The sequence below is a fragment of the Conger conger genome, chromosome 6 (assembly GCF_963514075.1).
Source record: "Conger conger chromosome 6, fConCon1.1, whole genome shotgun sequence".
Taxonomy (NCBI): Eukaryota; Metazoa; Chordata; class Actinopteri; order Anguilliformes; family Congridae; genus Conger; species Conger conger.
This window is the reverse complement of record NC_083765.1, coordinates 8,096,231-8,119,019: the sequence shown is the minus strand read 5'-3', so window position 1 is coordinate 8,119,019 and position 22,789 is coordinate 8,096,231. Positions and strand designations below refer to the sequence as shown.

At 43.7% G+C, this 22,789-nt stretch overlaps 1 protein-coding gene across 4 annotated transcripts in view; it reads right to left on the bottom strand.

Moving 5' to 3' along the window:
• Window positions 1-1,509: 1,509 nt before the first annotated feature.
• The window catches only part of LOC133130520 (ELAV-like protein 2), a 43,120-nt gene continuing 21,840 nt past the window's right edge, over window positions 1,510-22,789 (bottom strand). The window contains exons 2-8 of one of the 4 annotated variants that reach the window (XM_061245161.1): window positions 21,754-21,837; window positions 18,637-18,880; window positions 13,675-13,778; window positions 10,719-10,872; window positions 8,204-8,429; window positions 6,626-6,664; window positions 1,510-4,348 (exon numbers count right to left, since the gene is read on the bottom strand). In XM_061245161.1, coding sequence (XP_061101145.1) covers window positions 4,018-4,348; window positions 6,626-6,664; window positions 8,204-8,429; window positions 10,719-10,872; window positions 13,675-13,778; window positions 18,637-18,880; window positions 21,754-21,825 — 1,170 coding nt within the window. In that variant the 5' untranslated portion in view covers window positions 21,826-21,837 and the 3' untranslated portion in view covers window positions 1,510-4,017. The remainder of the gene's footprint in view (window positions 4,349-6,625; window positions 6,665-8,203; window positions 8,430-10,718; window positions 10,873-13,674; window positions 13,779-18,636; window positions 18,881-21,753; window positions 21,838-22,789) is intronic. The other 3 variants (XM_061245163.1, XM_061245164.1, XM_061245165.1) reach the window with 3 other exon arrangements.

Genomic DNA, 22,789 nt, shown 5'->3' with positions numbered 1-22,789 from the left:
GAATGTGAATGTGTGAATGTGAGTTCTCAGCAAAGCATAAGGATAACAAAGGCAAACTCGAGTTTTTCCACCTTGGCTGTACAAGATAAGCCTCTGATGTAAAAGGATTTAGTTAAGTTTCAACACACACACGTACACACACACACAGACACACACAGAGGCTGGACTAGGGTTTATTTCCCACTCTGACATGATTTTCCACTCAGCAGGGGAAAACATCACAATCATGGGTTCTGCTGCACCATTTTAAATGTGGTTCAGAATGAACGCAATGTTATGGTGGTAGCAAAATACAGGGTTTAAAAAACGGTTAAATTAATATGGGTTTATGGATGAGAACGTAGGTCTGATGGGCATTTGATGTCAAAACATTGGTTAAATGAAAAGTAAGGATTTATTAGAGGAGTGTGTGCAACTTTCCTTAAAGTATGCCAGCACATAATTAGTCAGCACGTCCTTCTGACTAATTATTTTAAGTGAGAAAAAAGCTCCCAACACAGAGAACAATGGGCCATGACTTGTCATCAGAAAAAAAAGAGTGAAGCTTACTCTCTGGTCAAATGTTTGGTTCAGAAAAGGAGAGAACATGATCCTCTTTGCGAAACATGCTGGTGGGCCTGTTCAGCTTTGAACTGATTGACGGTTTTTGGTTCTGGATTCCTTGTTGAAATCGAAGGGAAATGGATGTGTACCAGGACATTTCTGGCAGGAGGAAAATAACACCCAGACTTAGATAATGCTCTGAATTGGTTGGTACAGAACATGACCAAATACGACAGCCTGTTCAACCGCCATGCAGCAGTGGATGTGTTTCCCTTGGAACGTGTTCTGGTGTAACGATCATCTGTTTCTTCAGATGTTTTTCTTCATACGTCAGCATAGCATAGCATTTGTCCACTTCATTGATGGCGGCCTGTAGCGTAGTGGTTAAGGTAAATGACCGGGACCCGCAAGGTCGGTGGTTCGATCTCCGGTGTGGCCACAATAAGATCCGCACAGCCGTTGGGCCCTTGAGCAAGGCCCTTAACTCTGCATTGCTCCAGGGGAGGATTGTCTCCTGCTTAGTTTAAATCAACTGTAAGTCACTTTGGACAAAAGCGTCTGCCAAATAACATGTAATGTAATGTAATGTAATGACATGCAATAACCCAAACCACCACATGTACTTTGTCCTTAAGGGAAATGAAGGAGGTATTGTTTGAATGGTTTTGGTAAGTCATAGTCACTGTACTGTATATGCTTATTTACTATTTTGAATGCTGAATGTCACTGCGGTTTAAACTTCCTGTGATTTTGTCATCTCTGATTTATTTCATAGTTTGTTGTTGTTTGCATCTTTGTGCCAATGTGAATCAATAATGCAACAGAACATTTGTTCACACAAGCGACATTTACTTCTACAGCTCTAACTCTGTTTAACTGAATAATGAAATGGAATATTACATATCGAAATGTATCATTCAAAGATAAAACAAAAATAAAAAAAGATAAAAATAACTGAAAACTGGATTTTCCCTTCAAATTGTTTATTGATGCACTGAACATGAAAAAATACAAAGTATTCAAACATAAATTAAACCAACATGTACATCCTTTTTAATATTCAACAAAAAAATGATGTGCTCCATCCCTACAGCCTCGGATTGAGTCATACCATACCACTTCAAGTAAATATTCACCTTACGTTTCGAGCTCAGAGATAAAGTTGAGCTGGATTGTGTTGACACTGCACGTTTGATGCTTGAACACCCGGGCAATTAACACGGAATCTCCACGTAATCGCCCAGTAAACACACGGCGAAGTCATCAAATTCATCGGGATTACATGCTATTTACAGCATTTGCTCACTGACCCTACTGTACATCGCATGTGTAGCATTTAGCGCGGCTGCTCGCTGGCTTTAAATCGCTGGGATATCAGTGTCCGATGCATTCTACAGCCGCCACGTCGACGTAGGGCCAGTGAGCAAACGCTCTGGATACAACGTCGTCACTATGAATTTGGTTACATCCAGCGGACATCGGGGTGATGAACGTGTGCTTGCTGGGCAGTACCGTGGTAAACTTTCTCAGAAAGGACCGGTGAAGATAGCGAAACGCTTTCCAGACGCTGTTCAAAGCAGCGAGATGCTTCCCGAGGACAGTAAAAACGGAAAAAATGCATTCACATCTGCGCACGTCGAGTAACCAAAGTTTGTAGAAGACCTTCGCTGAAATAAACCAGGAAAGCAGCTGCGAAGGTAAATATAACGCATAGCGCGCTGCTCAGTACGGGGCGTAACAAGCGCTATTTTGCTCATCCTTCCATTACCTCCCCTCACTGTAATTGAATCAATATACTGCATATATTTTTACATATTAAGACAGATTGTATGCATTTGGTTCGTCTATGAAAAATGTTAGCAAATTTTTAAAAACTGAAGATTACATCCATATACATATATATTATCTATGCAATTTATACATGAAACAGAAAATGTATTATGAAAACCTTAAATTGGACCATCTGTACGTCAAACTAAAAAGTTAAATGCAATACAATGTAGGTCCATGGAACAAGACATAAAGCATCTGAACTCATAATGTAAACAACTTTCAGAAATAATTGGCACACAACAGGGCTCAATGTAAAAATCATACTTGGATACAAAAACAAAGCAAGAATGACTTAACACTTTCCAAAAAACTGAAATGTAAAATAAAAAAAGTCACATATTCAACACAACAAGGACTTATTTACATGGCTCAGAATGAATCCTTAACCCACGTCACATTAAATCTTCATTTCAATGTTTCATCTCTAGATGCGGCTTCAGCAGACTTGTCTAGCTCTTTCTTTCAAAAGCAGGTAAAAACCCTAAATTTTTAATACAGGCAAAATGGATCTTTAATATAGCAAGTACATCACTAAACACCGAGCTCTATCAGAAGGGAATGCTACAGGAAGAACCGATTTATTTTCCCCTTAAACTCACTTCATTTTTACCTTTTTAGAATTCACATGCACTTTTGCAAAAATCATACTCTGTATTATTTGTTTAAAATAAGAGACACACGTAAGCAGTATGTAAGAGTACCCAGGATTACTGGGCGACTAACATATGATTGTACAAATGAAACCAACACCAATTAACCAACATCAGCCATTAATATAGTCTTAAGATAATACAAAGATCTCAAAAGGTATCTTGCGTCATAAAGCTCTCCAGAAATTTTGACCGCTGCAAACTTTCTGGTAAAGTTCAAAAGCTCACAAGGTGTAATACGAAGATATTTCTCAAAGTATCCAAGTCAAAATATTTGTTCCAGGTCCAGTAAAAAGATGCTCCAAATGTTTTTTTCCTTCTGTTTTTTTTTTTTTTAAATATAAAAATAGATGCTTCTTTAAACCCATATCAAAGAGGTTCTTAGCTCTTTGGCAAGGTACTGCTTTATGAAAAGTCATCTCCAGTTAATCTTACAATACACAACATTACGTAGCCAACCAATAAACCAACTAATACAATAAAATGTCTATATGAAAAAACAGAAAATGTGTAAAGAAAAGAGCTTCGATTTAAGTATGTATTTTCTGTTAGTCACATACAGGCAAATACACCGAAGCAAATCAAGACACTGAGAGAAGATACAAATGAATGCACTTTACAACGCCTTACGAGACATTTTAAAAGCAGAACCAGTAAGTAACAAAATCACAACCAAACAAAACTTTAGCCGCAACATTTAAAAATGTCCTTCTTCTTTGAAGGAGTATTAGAGTACAGCACACTGTGTAAAAATAAATAAATAAATATTAAGAAACGAGCAAAAAACAAAACTTGTTGTAGTAGCTCTATTTAAATGCAATATATTAGGAAGTTTCAAAGACTAGTAATAAAAAAACAAAACGAAAAAAAAAAACTTGGAGAAACACAGATGCTAAATATCAATTATTTTGCTTTGTAACAGACTTAAAGACATTTGAACTAATATGTATATGTATTATATAAAGTTTTTGTTCTATAGTCGGTGGAGATATTAGGCTTTGTGTGTTTTGTTGGTTTTAAACGATACTTGCAGAACTCTGTCCCCCAGCCGATAGCCGTTGAGGCTGGCGATGGCCACGGCCGCCTCGTCGTAGTTCGTCATGGAGACGAAGCCGAAGCCCTTGCACTTGTTTGTGCTGAAGTCGCGGATGACCTTGACGTTTGTCACCGCGCCGAACGGGCCGAACATCTGCCACAGGATGCTCTCGTCGGCGTCGGGCGCCAGGTTATAGACGAAGATGCACCAGCCGGTGCCCGCGTGCCCCGGGATGTTGATGCCCGCCAGACTGGTGACCCCGTCGATGGCCATGGGAGAGAACCTGCTAGAACACACAACAGAGCACAATCCTAGTGCAGTCCTAGGCCGTACACAACACCGGGAGAGAACCTGCTAGAACACACAACAGAGCACAATCCTAGTGCAGTCCTAGGCCGTACACAACACCGCACGCCGGCGGGGCGGTGAAGTCTCTCAGGAGTCTCAAAATGGGCGCAAGCTATCGTGCCTTTTGACAGCCTTTTGATCGGTTCATTTTAAATGTAGAAACTAAAAGATAGCTGCCAGTCATGATATGACACAAGGGTAGAGAAATAATGGGCACAGCCATAGATCTGCAATCATGCGTAGACTCCAGAGGACAACAGAGCCAATGGGAGCAAGCAAGCACTCTCGCGCATGCGTATGTGTGTATGTGTGTGTGTGTGTGTGTGTGTGTGTATGTGTGTGTGTGTGTATGTGTGTGTGTGTGTGTGCGCGCGCGTGTAGAGGAGCAGTAAGAAAGGCTCTCGTCCTCCTGTTTTGAGGGGAGTATTTTTTTTTATTTTGCTGCTTTGTTTTTGGCACGGTAGGCTGTGCTGACGAAGCTTTCATTTTTCAAACACATATTGGATATTATGTAACATCTGCGGGGATTTCCTGGAACTGTGGCGTGCTTTTTTTTTTTTGTATTATCATAAATTTGAACAAGCTCTCAAAAACCGCCAGAGCAGGAGTCCGTGAATTCTCTCCCTGTGAGCGTTTCAAATATATATCCGCTCCAGTTGGCTTCCCTGAGACTACCCACTGTGATGGCTGTCCTTAGTGCTCCGAGGCACCTTGAAGCAACTCTCTAACCACAAGGGGGAGGGGCACATTTCATAAAAGCCAAGGGAGCAGAGTCCTTTTAATATTTAGCTCCATTTTTAGTAACTGTGAGCAGCAGAGAGGTTTGATTCATGCCCTTGGAGAGTCACTGTACTGTACACTAACGACGGGCAGGACCGGGCTGGGAGAAAAAATTTAGTTCTGGCGTTTTTGGCCTTGACCGGCCTTGCCTGCTCAGCCCTGCACAAAAAAGCTTATATCAGCTCTAGGGGTGAGCAGATGAGAGGCGACTGCACTCTGGATGACCATGTGATGGGGGTGGACTGCGATTTAACCCTGGGCTTGTGGACCGGGGGGGGGAGACCACTTTTTTATTTTTAGGGAGTGGCTGAACAAAAGATGGAGAGAATATGCTTCTCCAAGTCCAGCTAGGTGGAAAATCCAAGTCCTCCTGAGTATTTTGTTCCATAATTGTGTGCTTAAACACACTTTATCACAATGTTGGCTTGGCTCATTACCATTTTCTTTGTCCTTGAACTCTTCATTTTCCACATGGTTTAATTTCAATGACCAGGTGTCCACTTCCAGCATTAAGGACTTCACTGACTTCAGCTCCGAGTCTATCATTTAATTCACCAATACACACTGTAACCTCGCCCAGAAGGAATCATTTGCCACGGCACATTTTTACAGAACACCAAATCATTAGCTGCCTGAGAATTGATCCGGATAGTTAAAAGTCCTTTCAAGAATATGGCTCTAATTAAAAACAATGAACAACTCTTGATACTTCAGGAATTTCAATTACAGCTCGAACAAAAACAGCATACACAGGGGTGCTCCAGCACCAGGGCTGAGAATATCTGATGAAAACCGATGCTCTTGACCCACACCTTTCTCTGCATCAGGGCTTTCGTCCACCAGAAACCACAAGAGTGCTTTACGTAAATCCAGCAATTAACAGGCAATTTATGTCTGCTGTGTTTACAGGGCAATACCTACCTAACCCAGCTCTTTCCCAAACAATCATATCCACCATTACATTCTGGACGCAGCGTGTTTCTGCAGCTTGATTGGCTGGGGAGGTGGAACAAACATCTACAGGCTGATTACTCTGTTGACTGGTCAGGTCCCCAGGAACTTAGTATTGGTATCACATTAGCGAATAAAAGGCTTGTCTGTGAGTTGAGTGGCTGCGTTGGGATGAGGTCAGTTAAGGGCGGTTTTTCCTCATGGCTGAATTCTCCACGGGAGACGTTTGACTTGGCAGTGACCTGAACACTGCCAGTGCGCATCACACACTGGCAGGACCGCTGTTCAGACGGACAGACCTGGAGCATGACCAGCCAAGCAGAAATGGACACAACAGTGCCCCCCCTTGCCTCCCCCCTTCCACCCATGATGCATTGCTCCTGCGGCGTGACGTCCAATCGGAGCGTGCTCAGCGGGGAGCGAAGACCAGGTTGGACACCTGATGTTTACGATCTGACAGTCCGTACATTCATACGATATTTACCTTTTCACTCCGTAGGCCATGTTTAGGAGGTTGTCCAACCTGAAATGGAGATTAAATGCATTTTACAATTCGGCCATGGAACAGATACTTTGGCTTCCTTTGGCATGATTAGTTTGACTGTTAGAGAACTGGAGTTTCACTTTAACATTGGAGAACAGGTGTTTTCCTGAACAGTCATGTGAAAAAAAAAAAAGATCTGTAAAAGATGTGGAGTAAAATATGTTTTAGTAAGCTATCCTTAAACTGCAATAGTGGTGTTTACCTATTGGCACAGTATATCACAATGATAACGAACATCACTTATGCCATGAAACAAAAAAACATTTCACATTCGCAAATCTGTCAGTTTTGCATGAAAAGGCTTTTTCATTTGCATGAATACCTTTTTTTGCAAATCATTGATTCATGAAGAAAGGTGTCACTTTTTAGGCACACTCTTCCTATACCGGCAGTGTCTCCCATGACAACAGTAGGGCAGACATTGGAAGAAAGAAAACACACACAAACACACGCTCACTCGCATACACTCACACAACCACACACTCTCTCTCTCTCTCTCACACACACACACACACACACACACACACCCTGATGGTGTAGGCTTAAGTGTTCATCCTGATCCAAAGTGGCACATTACAAAACAGTTGCCAGAAGCTGTCTCAGAGAACACTGTCTGCGCTTCTCAAAAGTGCCTCTTAAAAACTCTGTCCAGGTCCATGACTGAGCTCTTAATAACTCATGACCTAGAATACACTGGGGCTTTAAGCGCAAAATCAAAATGATTAGAAAGGCCATGACGGAGCTACAGCGAAGAAATTGTTTGGCATCTGCAAAAGAAAACGGTCAATATTTAGAAAGACCTTGCTTTATAAGCACTCTCAGAGAACATTGATCTGGCCTAAAAGAGAGATCCATAATCTGTCGACTTGACTATGTACAATACTGACAGTCTTTTTTTTAAAGCCTGCCAGTTTAAATCATTCATAAAGAGTTCATGGACACAAGATAAAACCACAGGTATACATTTCGAAGGATGATTTCTTTATTTTATGGAGGCAGATGGATTATAACAGTAACCTGTGTGAATGGTATGTGTTATTTACCTGAAACACTGTGTGTGAAGGTTATGTGTTCTTTACCTAAAACACCGTGTGAAGGGTGTTTGTTCCATTACCTGAAACACTGTGTGTGAAGGGTGTTTGTTCCATTACCTGAAACACTGTGTGAAGGGTGTTTGTTCCATTACCTGAAACACTGTGTGAAGGGTGTTTGTTCCATTACCTGAAACACTGTGTGAAGGGTGTTTGTTCCATTACCTGCAACACTGTGTGTGAAGGGTGTTTGTTCCATTACCTGCAACACTGTGTGTGAAGGGTGTTTGTTCCATTACCTGCAACACTGTGTGTGAAGGGTGTTTGTTCCATTACCTGAAACACTGTGTGAAGGGTGTTTGTTCCATTACCTGAAACACTGTGTGTGAAGGGTGTTCGTTCCATTACCTGAAACACTGTGTGTGAAGGATGTTTGTTCCATTACCTGAAACACTGTGTGTGAAGGGTACACTATGTGACCCATTACCTGAACCGCTGGGCCTGTTGGGCCAGGGGCCCTGGGTAGCGTCTGTTGGGAGACTGGTACAGCTGAGACAGCAGGGCCTGGCTGGTCTTCTGGCTCGGGTTGTTGGCAAACTTGACCGTGATTGGCTCGGTGGCACCCGGCGGCTTCTGCCCGTTCAGCCCCTTGATGGCCTCTTCAGCTTCGATCCTGCGGTCGAACCGGATGAACCCCACCCCTCTGGAGATACCTGAGTGAGGAAGAAGTGTGCATTTAGCTGACCGTCTGTAAAAAAAAGAAAAAAAAAAAACCTTTTGAGCTGTTCTAAGCGCATTAAATCAAGAAAAACGTTTAAATCCAAGGACATAAAAACTGGCCGCATAAAACACAGTTAGAAATGATATAGCCAGGCCATTGAAGAAGCCTTGCAGAGTCATCTTTATTGTGGTACCATGCCCAATAGCCTCTATTCCTGACGGGCAGGAAATCTCCTAGCAGTCTTCTGCTCCCATAAAAGCACAGAGGCTGTCCGCCCTGCATCCAGTTCAGGCCCCAGTGGAAAGATTGTGATTGGCTCAGAAGTCTGTTTGTTCATCCAGGATGCACTGCAGGGCATAGCTTTCAAAGCTGGGATTCCAAACTGACATTTCTGCCAGCGAGTTTATTCGGTTAAAACAAAAAAAACAGAGGAAGCCTGCAGGAGCCGTAAAGAGGAGGTCATTTTGACAGAGCTGATATTTATGGACAGCAATTTGGCAGGTCTGTGTGTTTTTACTCTTGGCTCACCTGAGAGGTCCATCTCAAAGCCAAGTTCTGAGGAGGCAGTTCAGGAGGAACTTTGCCTTCGGCGATGTCTTTGTCAAATGAAACCTTAAAATTGGCTTAGCCGCAATTACCAGTGCAGGCTATGTCCTGAATCCCTACATGGGAGAACAACTCCAGTGCCTCAGCTCCACCAGGGACAAGACTCTGCCAATTGAAAAATTTAAACTCTATATCCTCCTAACCCTGCTGTAGTTTTCTCCAAGTCGGCAATACCTCACAGCTCGGCCTGCTGACTCATTCACGTTCTCATGCTTTATGATTGGAAAATTAAAAGAAAGGTGGAGGTGTGGATTATGTGCCTTATGTGTGGCTGAGCATCTGTTCCTGTCAGGCCGCGTGGCTTCTAGCTAGCTGTTGGCCTGCTAGTATTAGCAAGCAATCTTTGGCTATTTCAGGGGATTAGGAATGCAAATACCACCAATTGAATGCTGTAGTACTATAGTTATCTGTGTGTTTCAAATGTATAGCTGTTGTTCACATTGAGCTTTATTGTATGTAATTTCTTGCAGTTCTGTGTTTTGGTCAACCATCTTGGCAAGAGCGAAGTCACAACTTGCCCAATTTATGTTGCAGAATCCTGATTACCCTGATATGATCATAACACAGTGTTCATGTGGACCTTCCCGGTGGGAAACTTGTGAAGCCCCAAAATCCAACCCCACTGGAAAGCAGTATAAGAGCTGATCATTCATTTTTGTACCCTTTAGAGGTCATGAGTTTCTGGTCTATTCGACTATGCTGAAACTTACACTGTAACGGATATTCAAGGATATTCAATAAAATGAAATATTAGAATATCCAAGAAGATGCTTGAATTAGGAAAAAAAAAAAGATAGACGTTAAGCGCTTTTCTGCCGGGCCACGGGAAGATATAGGAGCAAACAAAGACAGTGAGGAAATCCAGATGTAGCCATTGTACTGCAAACACATTTTCATCATACCTTCACCTGAATTCTTATTTCTTTTTTGGGGAATGGGTCGGGGACTGTATTGCCAAATCAACCTGTTTCAGTTCTGCGAACCAGACTGCTAGTGTTTTCCACCGAGCGGACAGCTCTCCCTCTGAACTGAATGTTCGGGCCGGTGAGCCTGGAGGTGGAGCAGCGTATACGCCCAGGGGAGGCAGGACCGCCCTGGAGGTGGAGCAGCGTATACGCCCAGGGGAGGCAGGACCGCCCTGGAGGTGGAGCAGCGTATACGCCCAGGGGAGGCAGGACCGCCCTGGAGGTGGAGCAGCGTATATGCCCAGGGGAGGCAGGACCGCCCTGGAGGTGGAGCAGCGTATAAGGCCAGGGGAGGCAGGACCGCCCTGGAGGTGGAGCAGCGTATACGGCCAGGGGAGGCAGGACCGCCCTGGAGGTGGAGCAGCGGGTACGGCCAGGGGAGGCAGGACCACCCTGGAGGTGGAGCAGCATATACGCCCAGGGGAGGCAGGACCGCCCTGGAGGTGGAGCAGCGTATACGCCCAGGGGAGGCAGGACCACCCTGGAGGTGGAGCAGCGTATACGCCCAGGGGAGGCAGGACCGCCCTGGAGGTGGAGCAGCGTATACGCCCAGGGGAGGCAGGACCGCCCTGGAGGTGGAGCAGCGGGTACGACCAGGGGAGGCAGGACCACCCTGGAGGTGGAGCAGCGTATACGGCCAGGGGAGGCAGGACGGCCCTCAGTGGCCAGGCGGGGAGGCGCGAGGAGCGGACGGCGGGGTCTGGACTCACCGGTCACCTGATCCACCAGGATGCGGGAGGTGATGATGCGTCCGTACTGGGAGAACAGCTGCTCCAGCTCCTTCTGCGTCATGGTCTTGGGCAGCCCGCTCACGTACAGGTTGGCGTCTCTGATGGAGGCCGAGCTTGGGCGGGCATACGAGACCTGACGCGCAAACAAAAAAAACAACCACAGCAGGGAATGTCACAACGTTTTAACTCCACGACGTGGAGTAGGAACGCAACGTGTACAGGTTTTTGGGGATTTACAAGCTTTGGCAGCGATGGAAATAATGAAATTAAATGCACTGAAAAAAAAGGATGGGATTTTTTTGACATACAAAAAAGTCAAGTAGATTAAACAAGAAATACCCAAAGGACTATGTGGGATAAAGACATATTGCTTGTTCAAGGGTTTTATTCCACAACCTCTGTGGACTTAAACAGGGTATAACATCCCATTTCTAATCTTCTTGGGGTAGCGTCCTCCGGCAGGAACTGCGTCTGTATTCATTCCGACTACCTCTTACCCCTTCCACGGTCTGTGCGGTACCACTTATGTCATTGACCGCAGAATGCAGGAACACAGTTCGCCGATGTACAACGCAATCACGCGGGGTGTAGCGCGCGGTCACAAATGGCCGACCCGCACCAGTAGGATACGAGCAGTGCCCGCAGAACGATTCTGCTCAATCAATCGAGCGACGTTAATGGATCTCTCTCCCGCCCCGGTTTCCCACGCCGATCTAATCCGTCTTAATGGGGCTGCGCGTCCGATATAAAGGAAATGATCTGCAATCTCACATCTCTGCTGCAGGATCATTACCAGCGGTGCGTAATGTTAATGACGGCATTCGGTACAGACCCGCTTCGCCTAGCGTGCCCAGCTCATGCGCTATCTATCCTGAAAACGTATTCACAGGAAACGGTCTCTGCGTTCTTCAAAAGCAGGTTGTGTTCACTTCATCCATATGTTTGGCTTTGTTGTCCTTAAAGAAGAATACAAACTGGATATTTATGTTCATTCTTGTCATCAAAGGATTTTATTTTGTATTTTCTTTGGTAGGCGTATTCACGAGGACAGCTAGAATTGTAAGACCACCGAACACACGAAACAAAAAAACAGCCATTTTCGTTCTAAGACTGAAAATGCACACCTGAATCCTGCAAGTGAAGCCAACAAATAGAAAAAAGACGCACACCGACATCATGGCAGCGTTTGTCTCCGCGTAACCTCACTGTCCTCGTCCCCAAAACTACTGATTCCAGGGAAATAAGATCAGCTCATTGATTTGGATGGGAGCGTCGGCTGCACCCAGCACTTTGGGATTGATTTCTGAGGAGAGGTCAAGCCGGCCGCCAGCTGACAAGGGCACATCTACAAACGGCACCGGGGGAAAGCACTTCTGCAACAAAATTTTAAAAAGATAAAGCAGTATTCCAAAGTAGGCCGCTCAGGACGCAGCACTCCCAGTGAAAAGTGATATAATATGATTTGTGTCCTTTTAGCCCATAAGCAGCGCCTGGGAGACGCTGGGATTTGGGGGTACATGAGAAATTACTTGTGGGAAGTTGGGATTCACGCAGTAGCAAAATGGCATTTCTGGTTTGCTCTCTGAATCCGTAGCTGCTGACTCAAGCCTTACTTCCCTGAAGTTGTTTTTTTTTTTTTTTTTTACTTGGCTGCCATGTCCTGCATTTGCTGAGAGACAAAGGCTTGTATTCAATCAACATTTGTCCTTAAGTTTGACTTACAAGCAAACTCAAGTGTTTCGCTTTCTCCTCATGAGCTCAGTTTGGTGCGTTAGCTTTTTTTTGTGCTTGCTGAGCATGCCAAACTGTTTGTCTTTGTAGAGAAAACATGATTCTTGCCTTTAATTGTTCACAAAGGCCAAATGAAGATTGAGTCCCAGCCAGACTGGGTAGGTTTTACACCACTTGTGTTGCCGCGAGAGACAGTTCACTGCTGTACATTTTTCAGTTTCTCTCCATCAATAACATTCACCTGCTTTAATTAAACCATGAAAAATGATCAATTCTGCTGCTCCGCGATCAATGAAGTCAACAGGAAGAGCACTGAGGTCTTCCCCCCTGTCACTTCGTACATAATATATACATATAATTAGTGAGACTGTCCTTATGAAGGTAGAAATATGATGATTACTGTCATATTGGAAAGAGTCGTTATGTCAGAAATGAGACTGTGAATATGAGTGATTAATAAAAATTAAAAAAAACTTGCAGATTCTATGAAATTTCACAACACAACATTATAGAATAAGCAAATACTTTCACTAAGATGGTGATCAGTCAAACAGAGCACATGCATGGTGTTGCTGTGTGGCTCGTTTTGTTAAGACAATGTTCCGTTGTGTGGATGGAGCCCCAGGTCTACAACCAGCGCTGATACTGATTGACAGCCCCTAAGGTGGGCTGCTAACTGGCCAATGGCAGTGTGTGTGTCCAGAGAAACCATTATCTTCTCTCCACTTCTACTCCCCAAATCCAGGAAGGACCCCGCCACAAGGAACCAGCCCAAAATCTGGGTAATAATTGGTTTTAAAAAACCAAAGGCATGGAATGAATTAGACAAGGTTTGCACTGTTAATTATGACAAATACCAGAGGGCTGAGATGAAATATATAGCAGTGTGTGCTGCAAGGTCTGTTGCCACAACCTGTAGCAAAGAATAAGTAATCTGCGGATGGTTAAGTGCAAACAGAATTAAGTGAAAGTGCATAATGTCCGTCTCGTCTACAACCATTTGATTTGAACATTGACAAAACACTGGTGCCAAGGTAACAGATAAACAAGAATTAAAAAAATGTATTCTACCACTGCCTTCAGGTCCATAGAATGTGTAGACTTCTGAATAATACACTAATGGAATGCATGTCCTTCAGCTGTTCCCTAGTTAAACGTAGTGGCTTTTGTTGGAATACAGGTTACACATCTCCACTCTGCTTACCTTAATGGTTTTTGTCTGGAGTCTCAGGCCATTCAGTGTGTTGATGGCCTTCTCTGCGTCTTTTGGATCCACGTAGTTCACAAATCCGTACCCTAGACTCTGTCCTGAAACAAAATCAGCAGAGTTTCGCATCGTCGATTTAGCATAGTCGATCTGTCTCACCGTACCTGAGAGGTTACAGAAGAAAGGCTTCATAAATTACTCAATTATTCAATTCCATTTCATAGCCTGGACCCTGGGATGTCAGAAAAGGAGGCATGTATTTAAGACTGCTCAAGCTGCCATCAACTACCAGCTACTCACTGATTTGAATTAATCATAGTGTTTCGTTGTGGAGAGCCTCACCTTCTGATTGGCTGAAATAAACCGCCACTGTATGAGATGCCACTTCTTTGCGGCGAGGTTCTTTACCGGGGCTTTGACAGACAGCGGTCAATAAGGCCGCTGTGGAACTTGTGTGAAGTGTAGGGGTGGTAACCATGGCAGCCTGGCACTATTCCCTGCAACCTTCTCCTCCCCGGTGAACGGGATAATCCCTTGCATTGCCTACCTGTGAGGAGCCACTGCTTTAGATTGGCAGACGCGCAGTTTTCGCACTAAAGCACGGCTCTCGCGTTGACCAGCTCGCGCGGTGGAAAGCGGAACGCAGCGCGTTCGCGGAGACGCGACCGGACGTCGCGCGACGCCTCGGGCCGCGGCGAAGGAACGATGCGTCCGAAATTCCCGACCGCTGGCGCACGCAATAAAGGCGGGATGAATTTACGGGGCAATAGACGCATCGCTGGTCCAGAGCAATCTTGGGAAAGGTGACACAGGAGCAGAGGGGAGAGAATAACCTCGGGGAGGCAGCTTTTTATTCCTCCCCACAGTGCGCTGCCTTTTCTAAAGCACCCTTGGCAGCTTGCCCTGGATTTATGCCTTGGCAGCTTTTGTTTGGGGGGGGGGTGGGGTTTGGCGGGAGGGGCGGGGGTTGAGGCGGTTCATCCTCGGTGTGATAAGCTGTTACAAACTCAAATCCACCTTGTCTTTCAGCGAACGCTCGCACCAAACGGGGAGAGAGAGAGAGAGGGGGAAAACAAAGCAGCTTTCTGAAACGAGATGGCGGGGACGACACTTGTACTGCAGCCCAGAGGGCAAACTCTCTCGCTCTCCGTGGGAAGAGCCATTTTTAGAAAGCCGCACGGAGGCTGCAATTACGCGTCCTGTGGATAACTCTCCCCCTATGGCACACGCCGCGCTCCCTAAACATCTGCCTATACTGTAATTGGCTCCCAAGCTGTGCCGGGGCGGCGCTGGAGAACGGCGCTCTCCTAAAAGGCGCGTCGTTTACAAATGAGGGCCAGGCCGAACCGCCCAGTGCGCGTGTGTCTCTCTGAGACTGCCAGTGTCTGAGCCGGGGAGGGTGGGTGGCTTGAGTAAGCAATAATAAACTGCTGAAGCAGGGCGGGGGGGGGGGAGCGATTGGGCGGGGGTGGGGGAATGCCCTCTAACATCAAGCGTTATTCTCACGCCCACCTATCGGCGCTCCGCACAGTTTTTAATTAACTACTGCGGCTCTCAAATGAATTACAGGTCAAGGTTGTTTCAGAGATGTTTCGGTGGAAACGTAGAGTGGAGATACCAGCACAATGCATGACCTAGAGAGGACTGCGTGCGCTGTGGATCCTAGACCTTTGCAGGCAAAACACTCGGCATTATATTTTTGCTTCTACTGCGTTTGGGTATTGAAGTTTTCTTCCCCACTTTTGTTCTTACCACTCTTATTTTTTCTCAATGTGAGTGCGCTAACTTTATAAATGTCCACAGCTTTTATTTAATTAGGATAATTGATGCTTATGGGCAGGTTAAACACCACTTTGCGGTAGTCTGGCCACACTGTGCAAGTTGGCTGGTAGGACTGGTGCTGAAACAGCAGTGAACCTGCAGGACTGAGAAATTCAATTCTGTTCAATTCAATTTCAATTTGTTCAGTGCAAGCTTTTTTTTTTCCAAAGGAGATAGTTTTTTTATTTTAATTTTTTTATTTGAGGCTGTAAAAACTTGAATTAGGTTCAGTTCAGTAAGTTATGAAATTATCTCAACATGTTTGCAGTAAAACATATGGAGAGAAGAGTTTCCGTGTGTCGGGTCAGAGAACAGATGATGGGGAGGAGCCGAGATGTCCTTGCTGGAGCTCAGTTTTATAGAGTAACAATATGTACATGAAGGGTTTATGTCATACACTCCATATATAGTGCTCGCATAAACCTTTTCATTTTGGAAATATAATTTTCCACCAGCTTCCCTTTATTGGTTGCTTTTTTACTCAGATATTTATACCTCATAGTTATGCAACTGATAGTTATTATTTAGTTCTTTTAAAAGATATGTGCTTTGCGAATCACAACATTAGTCTTATGTTTAGGAGAGGTGTGGCAGACCTCCTGCAGTCTCTCTCGTTCTTGCCCTCTCACCCTCTCTTTCTCTCTCTCCCTCTCTCTCCCCCCCTCTCTCACTCCCCCCTCTCCCTCTCTCTCCCTCTCTCTCTCCCCGTCTCACTCCCCTCTCTCTCTCCCTCTCTCTCTCCCTCTCTTTCTCTCTCTCTAAATATAATCTTAACGAGCAACATGCTCACATCCATGCTGAGAATCTGAGGCAAACCGCCTCCACACACTTAATGATCAAATCTTTATGATTGTCTGATTGGCAGATTAGGCCGCGGGTCTGTGTACGGGCAGCTGGGGGCTCAGTTTGTAAAAGCCCCCACCGTGAGTGTGCGGTCCAAACCTGTGTCACACTGGAACAGAGGGGCTGGGCTACCAGATCTGGCTAGAATTGTAAGTACGTGTTAGCCGGCCAGACAACCACCACATGATGATTTGCCCACCCCTAAGCTTAGCCCAAGGCTAACAGCTCCCTTAGGAACAGGTTCCGAAGCTCCAAGGCAGCACAGCGGCACTTAAAATGGTGTCACAGTGCAGAGCAGCCAGTCTGGTGCCAGTATAAAGGGGGGCTCAGGTATGGTTTTATGTTCCTTAAAATGTTTCACTGTTAATACAGTGTTGTATATTGTATATTGTATATAGGCTGTATATTGTGTATTAATTATAGCCATTTACCAGTATATACAGCACTGTACATGTCAGTATTTCCCAGTATAACTGGCACACTACATTTGGGTGCTGATGATTACCATGGATTTACAGTTAACTGTTTATCCACTGTTTCAAGACCCTTAATGTAGTATGCATTGTTTTGGTATTGTGGGAAATCTCGAAATACATTTTTATTTCAGAACTGTTCATGGTTGGCTTGTGAATGAGCGTCTGAGAGCCCTGGTACAGGTTCTCACTCTAACGTGTGTGTACAAAATCTAATTTTACCTTGACATTAACCTTGTCTGTTTGAACATGCTGTTGGAAAGGTCCTCTAACTGAAAACATGATGTTTTTTTTATCCCCAAACTAACCAACCCCCCCTCCCCTCCTCCCCTTCCACCCTGTGAAACATCCATTAACATTTGCTCTTTCTAAACCTGACCTATCAGTGCAAATGACACACACGACTCAGGTCTCCTACCTCCCCAGTCTTCTTTTAATGATGATTACAGATAATTATGGTGTGCCCACCCCCAACCCCCCCACCCCCCACCCCCACCCCCACCACACACACACCACCTCTGTCTTCTACTGACAACTGCGGTACTCCATTGGCTGAGCCAAATTGGTTTTAATTTTCTCACTTGCATTCAGAGGATGAATGCACACATTGTATTTAGGGTTTTATATTTAGAGTATGCCCTTAATGGAGTCATATGGAGCTATACAGACAGCCACATTGGTGGCTAAGGTGTGTGACACATTTTACTGCATGCACAAATTAAGCCAATGCAGAAAATATAATCCAATGTATTTTCTCCCTTAAACAAATACAAAGGCATTCAACTAAAAAGCATCTCTGACATCCCACCCGCCATATGTGTCCGGGCATTTCGTGTGCATCTATATTGTGGTAGTGTTTTGCTTGAATGAGTCCGTTTCTGTCCAAGGGCATTTAAGGGTTGTGAAATCCCAGCCATGCTACGACAATTCGCACAACATAGCGCGATTCCCAGCGAGCCATGATTCTCACGCTTACACCATAGAGGAGGATAGCAGTGCCTTTAAGAAACACAAATGAAACCAATGATATTTAACAATTAAATGAGCCTTCCATATAGCATTTCAAAACCTGGCTTCCAGGCAAGATTCATAATAGCTCTCACTTGCAAATGCCAGCAAATGAGCATGTTTTTCACACTGTGAGTCGCTTTCTGCCCCTTTATCTGTGGCAAGATAGCTGCACTTTAGCTGGGGTGGCCTCAGAATAGAAGAGGGTCACCTCAAAGACATTTAGATGCAGTAAAGAACAAACAGCAAGTAAAATGCCAGCTAAATGCTTCCGTGATCAGGGGCTGGATTAAAGAAAAACTGTTAAAAATAGAAAGAAAACTAAGGGCAGCACTCAATATTATCTCACAACTTAATTGTAAAGAAATAATTCTACAATAATATATTACATCTTTATATTGATAGCTTCAAAGCCCCACATATTTGTTGCATCAACTCGGGTAATGCAAGGCAGTCATTTTGTCAGGGTGGATTTTGCGTAATTTATCTTTGAAGAAAGAGATCACAATAACAGGAAATAACAGGAGCTGATAAACTCCTGGTAATGAAATGGTGCCAGGTGCATGCTGTGCAATTAAATTAAGAATAGGAAAAATAAGACCAAGATATCACGTCACACACCCATCACCAATATGTCATCCAGCTACACAAGCTGACTGAGAACCTGACCTTACTGTCGTGCTAAAGGATCAACCTGTGTGGGCTAATTGCCCTGCTAACAGAGAGGCAAATCTTTTTCAAGTGATCAGTGGCAGGCCAGTTAAGTCCCCGCTAAAGGAATTCAGTGTGAAATAAATGGGTTTTGATACATTACCTGTTATTTTGTCTCGTACTAATTTACAGGACTCAATTTCGCCGATGCTCCCAAACAAACTCTTCAGCTCCTCCTGGGTCATGTTCTGAGGCAGATAGTTGACTATCAAGTTAGTTTTACTGTCTTCTATGCTTCCCGACTCTATGGGAGAGGAGCAGTTGTTTGACATTGTCGTGGGACCGTTGGTGGTACTGTTACAAGTAGGTCCATTGGACAGCTGGGTCTCCATGGCAGCAATAACCTGCTATAAAATGAAAGAAAAGAGCCACATAAATGCACGTCAGGACCAATGGTCCAGATACCTCTAATTCAATTTATTGATAAAGACTGAAAAAATAAGATCAAGATATCATGTCACACGACCCACACCAATACTCCGTGGATTACTATCCATTATTTCCTTTTTAGAATCACACATACACATAAATTTGTGCATTTGCTAAAAGCTGAAATGTAATGTAAAATATATGTGTAGACTGACGGATACACTACAAATTAATTGTGGGAGTGCTTCAACTATCAGCAGGACTGGATGCCCTTTGACCTTTTTAATATCAAGGGCAAGGCATGCCATTCACTTTACTTACAGATTGTGCAACATTCTGTCATATGACCAACATTTTGTTCTATCATAACCTTCCCTCCCAAAAAGCTAATCAATCATTTTTGCAATGAACAATTACTGTAAATTAATTTTGTCCACTGCCAGTAATGGGCCACTGTACCTATTTGAAATGGCAAAAAACGTCAAGAGATGGGTTTTATTTCCGGTCAAGAGTCAAATGTCAGTTGTAAAAAGAGGTAATGAGCGACGCACTGGATGGTCACAGGGTCAGTTAGACTTCACAGCTCAGGAGAAAGCACACATTGTTTTCCCAATGTTTTAACTGGCAAGACAATCAGAAAAGGCTTCATTGTGTGTGTGCGTGTGGGTCTTGTACGTGTGTGGATGTGTGTGTCTTTGTACAGCATGTGTGTTTGTGTGTGTGTGTGTGTGTGAGTGAGAGACAGAGAGAGAGAGAGATCCATGGATCTTCTGCACTGACAAAATTCTGAATCTCATTGTGGAAAACATATGGAATGAGGCAGAAAGCTAGACACTAAAATGCACAAACATAGACAGTATATATATATTTTTTAACACAAGGCCATGTTGGTGTTTCTAAAACAGATATTTCCTCTCCTGTTTCTAGCAGTGCCGATATTCATGATACCGCAGCTCAATAGTGTTCACACATCATTTTAATATAATTACACCTTGTGCTAACATAAACATTCTAGATATGAAAACATTGTAAGCAGTCAACCTTGAGAGAAAATGATATTTTTAACATCTCATTACGCCTTCTGGCCTCAGTGTCCGTATTTTCAAAGTGAGCTGCCCAGTGTTTCACATATTGGTGCGCGGAGAAGAAACCCACAACAAAGGGCGAAATGAGGATTCTCCGGGAGCTCGCGAAGTTCAGAAATGGAACTCTAGTTGCTTAGTAACCACATAACTTTACATCGTGGAATATAGTCCCTTAAAGATTTCTATTTAAAATGGGCTTCTTGTACCATTCTATTTAAACTGGTCCTCACCAGGAGTTCTCTGGATCGATCCCTTTCATAAAAGCAATATGGAAATTGAACTTGTGTTACATCATGAATATCAGCACAACGAGGGACCTGCTGGCAATCTGCCACAAATTGTGCCCAACAGCAGCCCCTCAGCCATGCTATAACACAGGGTCTCTCTTGGGTTCTTTAAGGGATTATTTCTTCTTCTTCTGCTCCCAATTTAATTATCATTTTCTATGTTGCTGGAAATCCATTCAATCCGTGCTCTTGTGTGAATTTCAATGCGTATTCATTGGGCTGGCAGCCTCCACTAATAATCTGCATATGGCAACATGCTTTGCCAGAGTCGCACAATGGACGGCGTTCTCCATATTATGCAGAATGTATACTAATGAAAAATTACAATGCTCATCGGCTAGCCATGAGCAACACATGCAACCGAACAGTATGAATCATAACAAATGAGGCTTTAGAGATCTATGGATGGAGCAAAAACAAAAAGATGTTTCTGCAGATTTTCTTCTGATGCAATCTGAATTTTAGCTTTACTGTACGTATGTCGGGATTTTGACGAAGAGGGTGTGATTGCTTGTGATATTGTAAATCTCAATATAAATTATGAATTAACAAATGCGTACATTATTCTAATAATGAATGCATACAACACATAATCTAGTCTAAAGTATTTGGTAGCTGACAGCTTCTTCTGAAATAATTCCATCACTAGTCTGAAACTGAAACATATTGTGATTTATCTGTACCAACAGTTCACTTAATTTCGGTACTATACAAGAGTTGCAGATGATAATTAGTATGTGTGGGTGTTATGTAACTCATGAAAAATTGATCAAAAAGTCGTGTCATCTTCTGAAAGACAAATTTGAAAGCGTCAACCTGCCGACACACCAAAAAGTATATGACAGACGACTACAGCTATTTCTGTTGCATTGTGAAACATTCTAACAAGCATAGGTCAAGTAGATAATTTAGGCCCACGTTGAATCCCTTTAATATAACCAGATAATGGAACTGTCGTCTCCATAAAAAAAAAAAAATATATATATATATATATATAAATCAGTGCTGGAATTTGAATATCAAGGTTTAAAACGCACATGAAAACTGTAATGTGAGAATAAGAGAGTATTAACAGTTGTAGACCATACCAATATAGACATAAATTGAATAGGTATTTTGGCTACCTAAACCAAAATATATGCCTACTGCACTGATCTTTATCAATGCTAAATTTGACTTGAGTGAAACACTTCATTCGTTTTGCTGATGTGCTTGTACAGGCCATCTAAGGCCATGTCTTTCCATACTATTTATGTATGCAGTTTAATTATAGCTCAAGTCATTCAGCATCATTGTTCTGCTCAAGGGTACAAGAGCAGTTGTCCTTATCGGGATTAGAAACTACAACCTTCAGGTTAAAAGTCAGATGCCCTAACCGCTTTTGCATTAAATGGAGCCAGAGCTTGGTGTCATTGGTATGGCCTGAGCACTGATTGGTTAGTGGTTAGCCAATGAGTTTAAGAAGAAAGTCCCACAGACCCCGGTCCAAGGCTCGGCCGCCCACGACCCGCTTCTCAGCAGAGAAGCCACATCGCACAGTCTGACTGCCATGTTAGCTGCCGTCTGCAAGGTGGACACAACAGAAGAAACACGGGCATGTTAGAGTGACACATGTAAAGCGTTCTGATCATTCACACTCTCTGTGCACAGGCCGGCCAAGCAAGTCCTTGCCCAGAGAGCAGCCAACCGCATTTCATTTTCCCCCGTGTGGTAGTCTACACATCATCAGTGTGATTAAGGATGCCACAAAAGGCAAAGAATAATTCATAATTCTAAAAATCTGGAAATATATGCAGGGAAGCTCTCCAGGAAGTCAAATTAAAACAAGCAACATGATCCCATTGTTGGCGTAATAAAAACACACAATAGCATCATCTTAACTAAACAATGTGGGGAAAAAAACACTGCATTGGACTCAATCATGTCAAATCAACAAATCAAGATTACAAAGACTGAAGTCTATGCATGGATGACTCTGCCAGCAGCCTGTTTCTACCAGGGAACCTGGCCAAAGACACTTCACAGATAAGCCATGGTACATTTGCCCATGTGCCTGAGTGCCTAGCAGAGCATGATGGAAAATGTGAATTTACTGAAAAAACTAGCTACATCTCCCATGACTTACGATAGGCTACAAATGCTTCAGAATACCTTTTGAGTTTCTACAACCTGAACCAAAGGCAGTCAACCAAAAATTACATTTAAAAAGGATAAATTGCTAAATGCTGATATGTAACCCATGCCCTCCAAATAACCCTTAACAGTGTACTGCAGGGGTAGGGAGCCCTGGTCCTGGGGTGCCAGTGCATTTCTTGGCTTTTGCGCCATCCTAACCCATAACTACGCAACTGTATTATAAATAAGTATAATTATGTATAGTAAGCGTAATTATCGGGTGTGATAAACGCAGGTGACCATTTTGTGGAGATCTTCAGCATCGCACCATCCAGACTGAAGACAAACTAGCGCCGTCGCCTTGTCGCTTTGCTTCGCTGTAGGCCTACTTTAGACTATG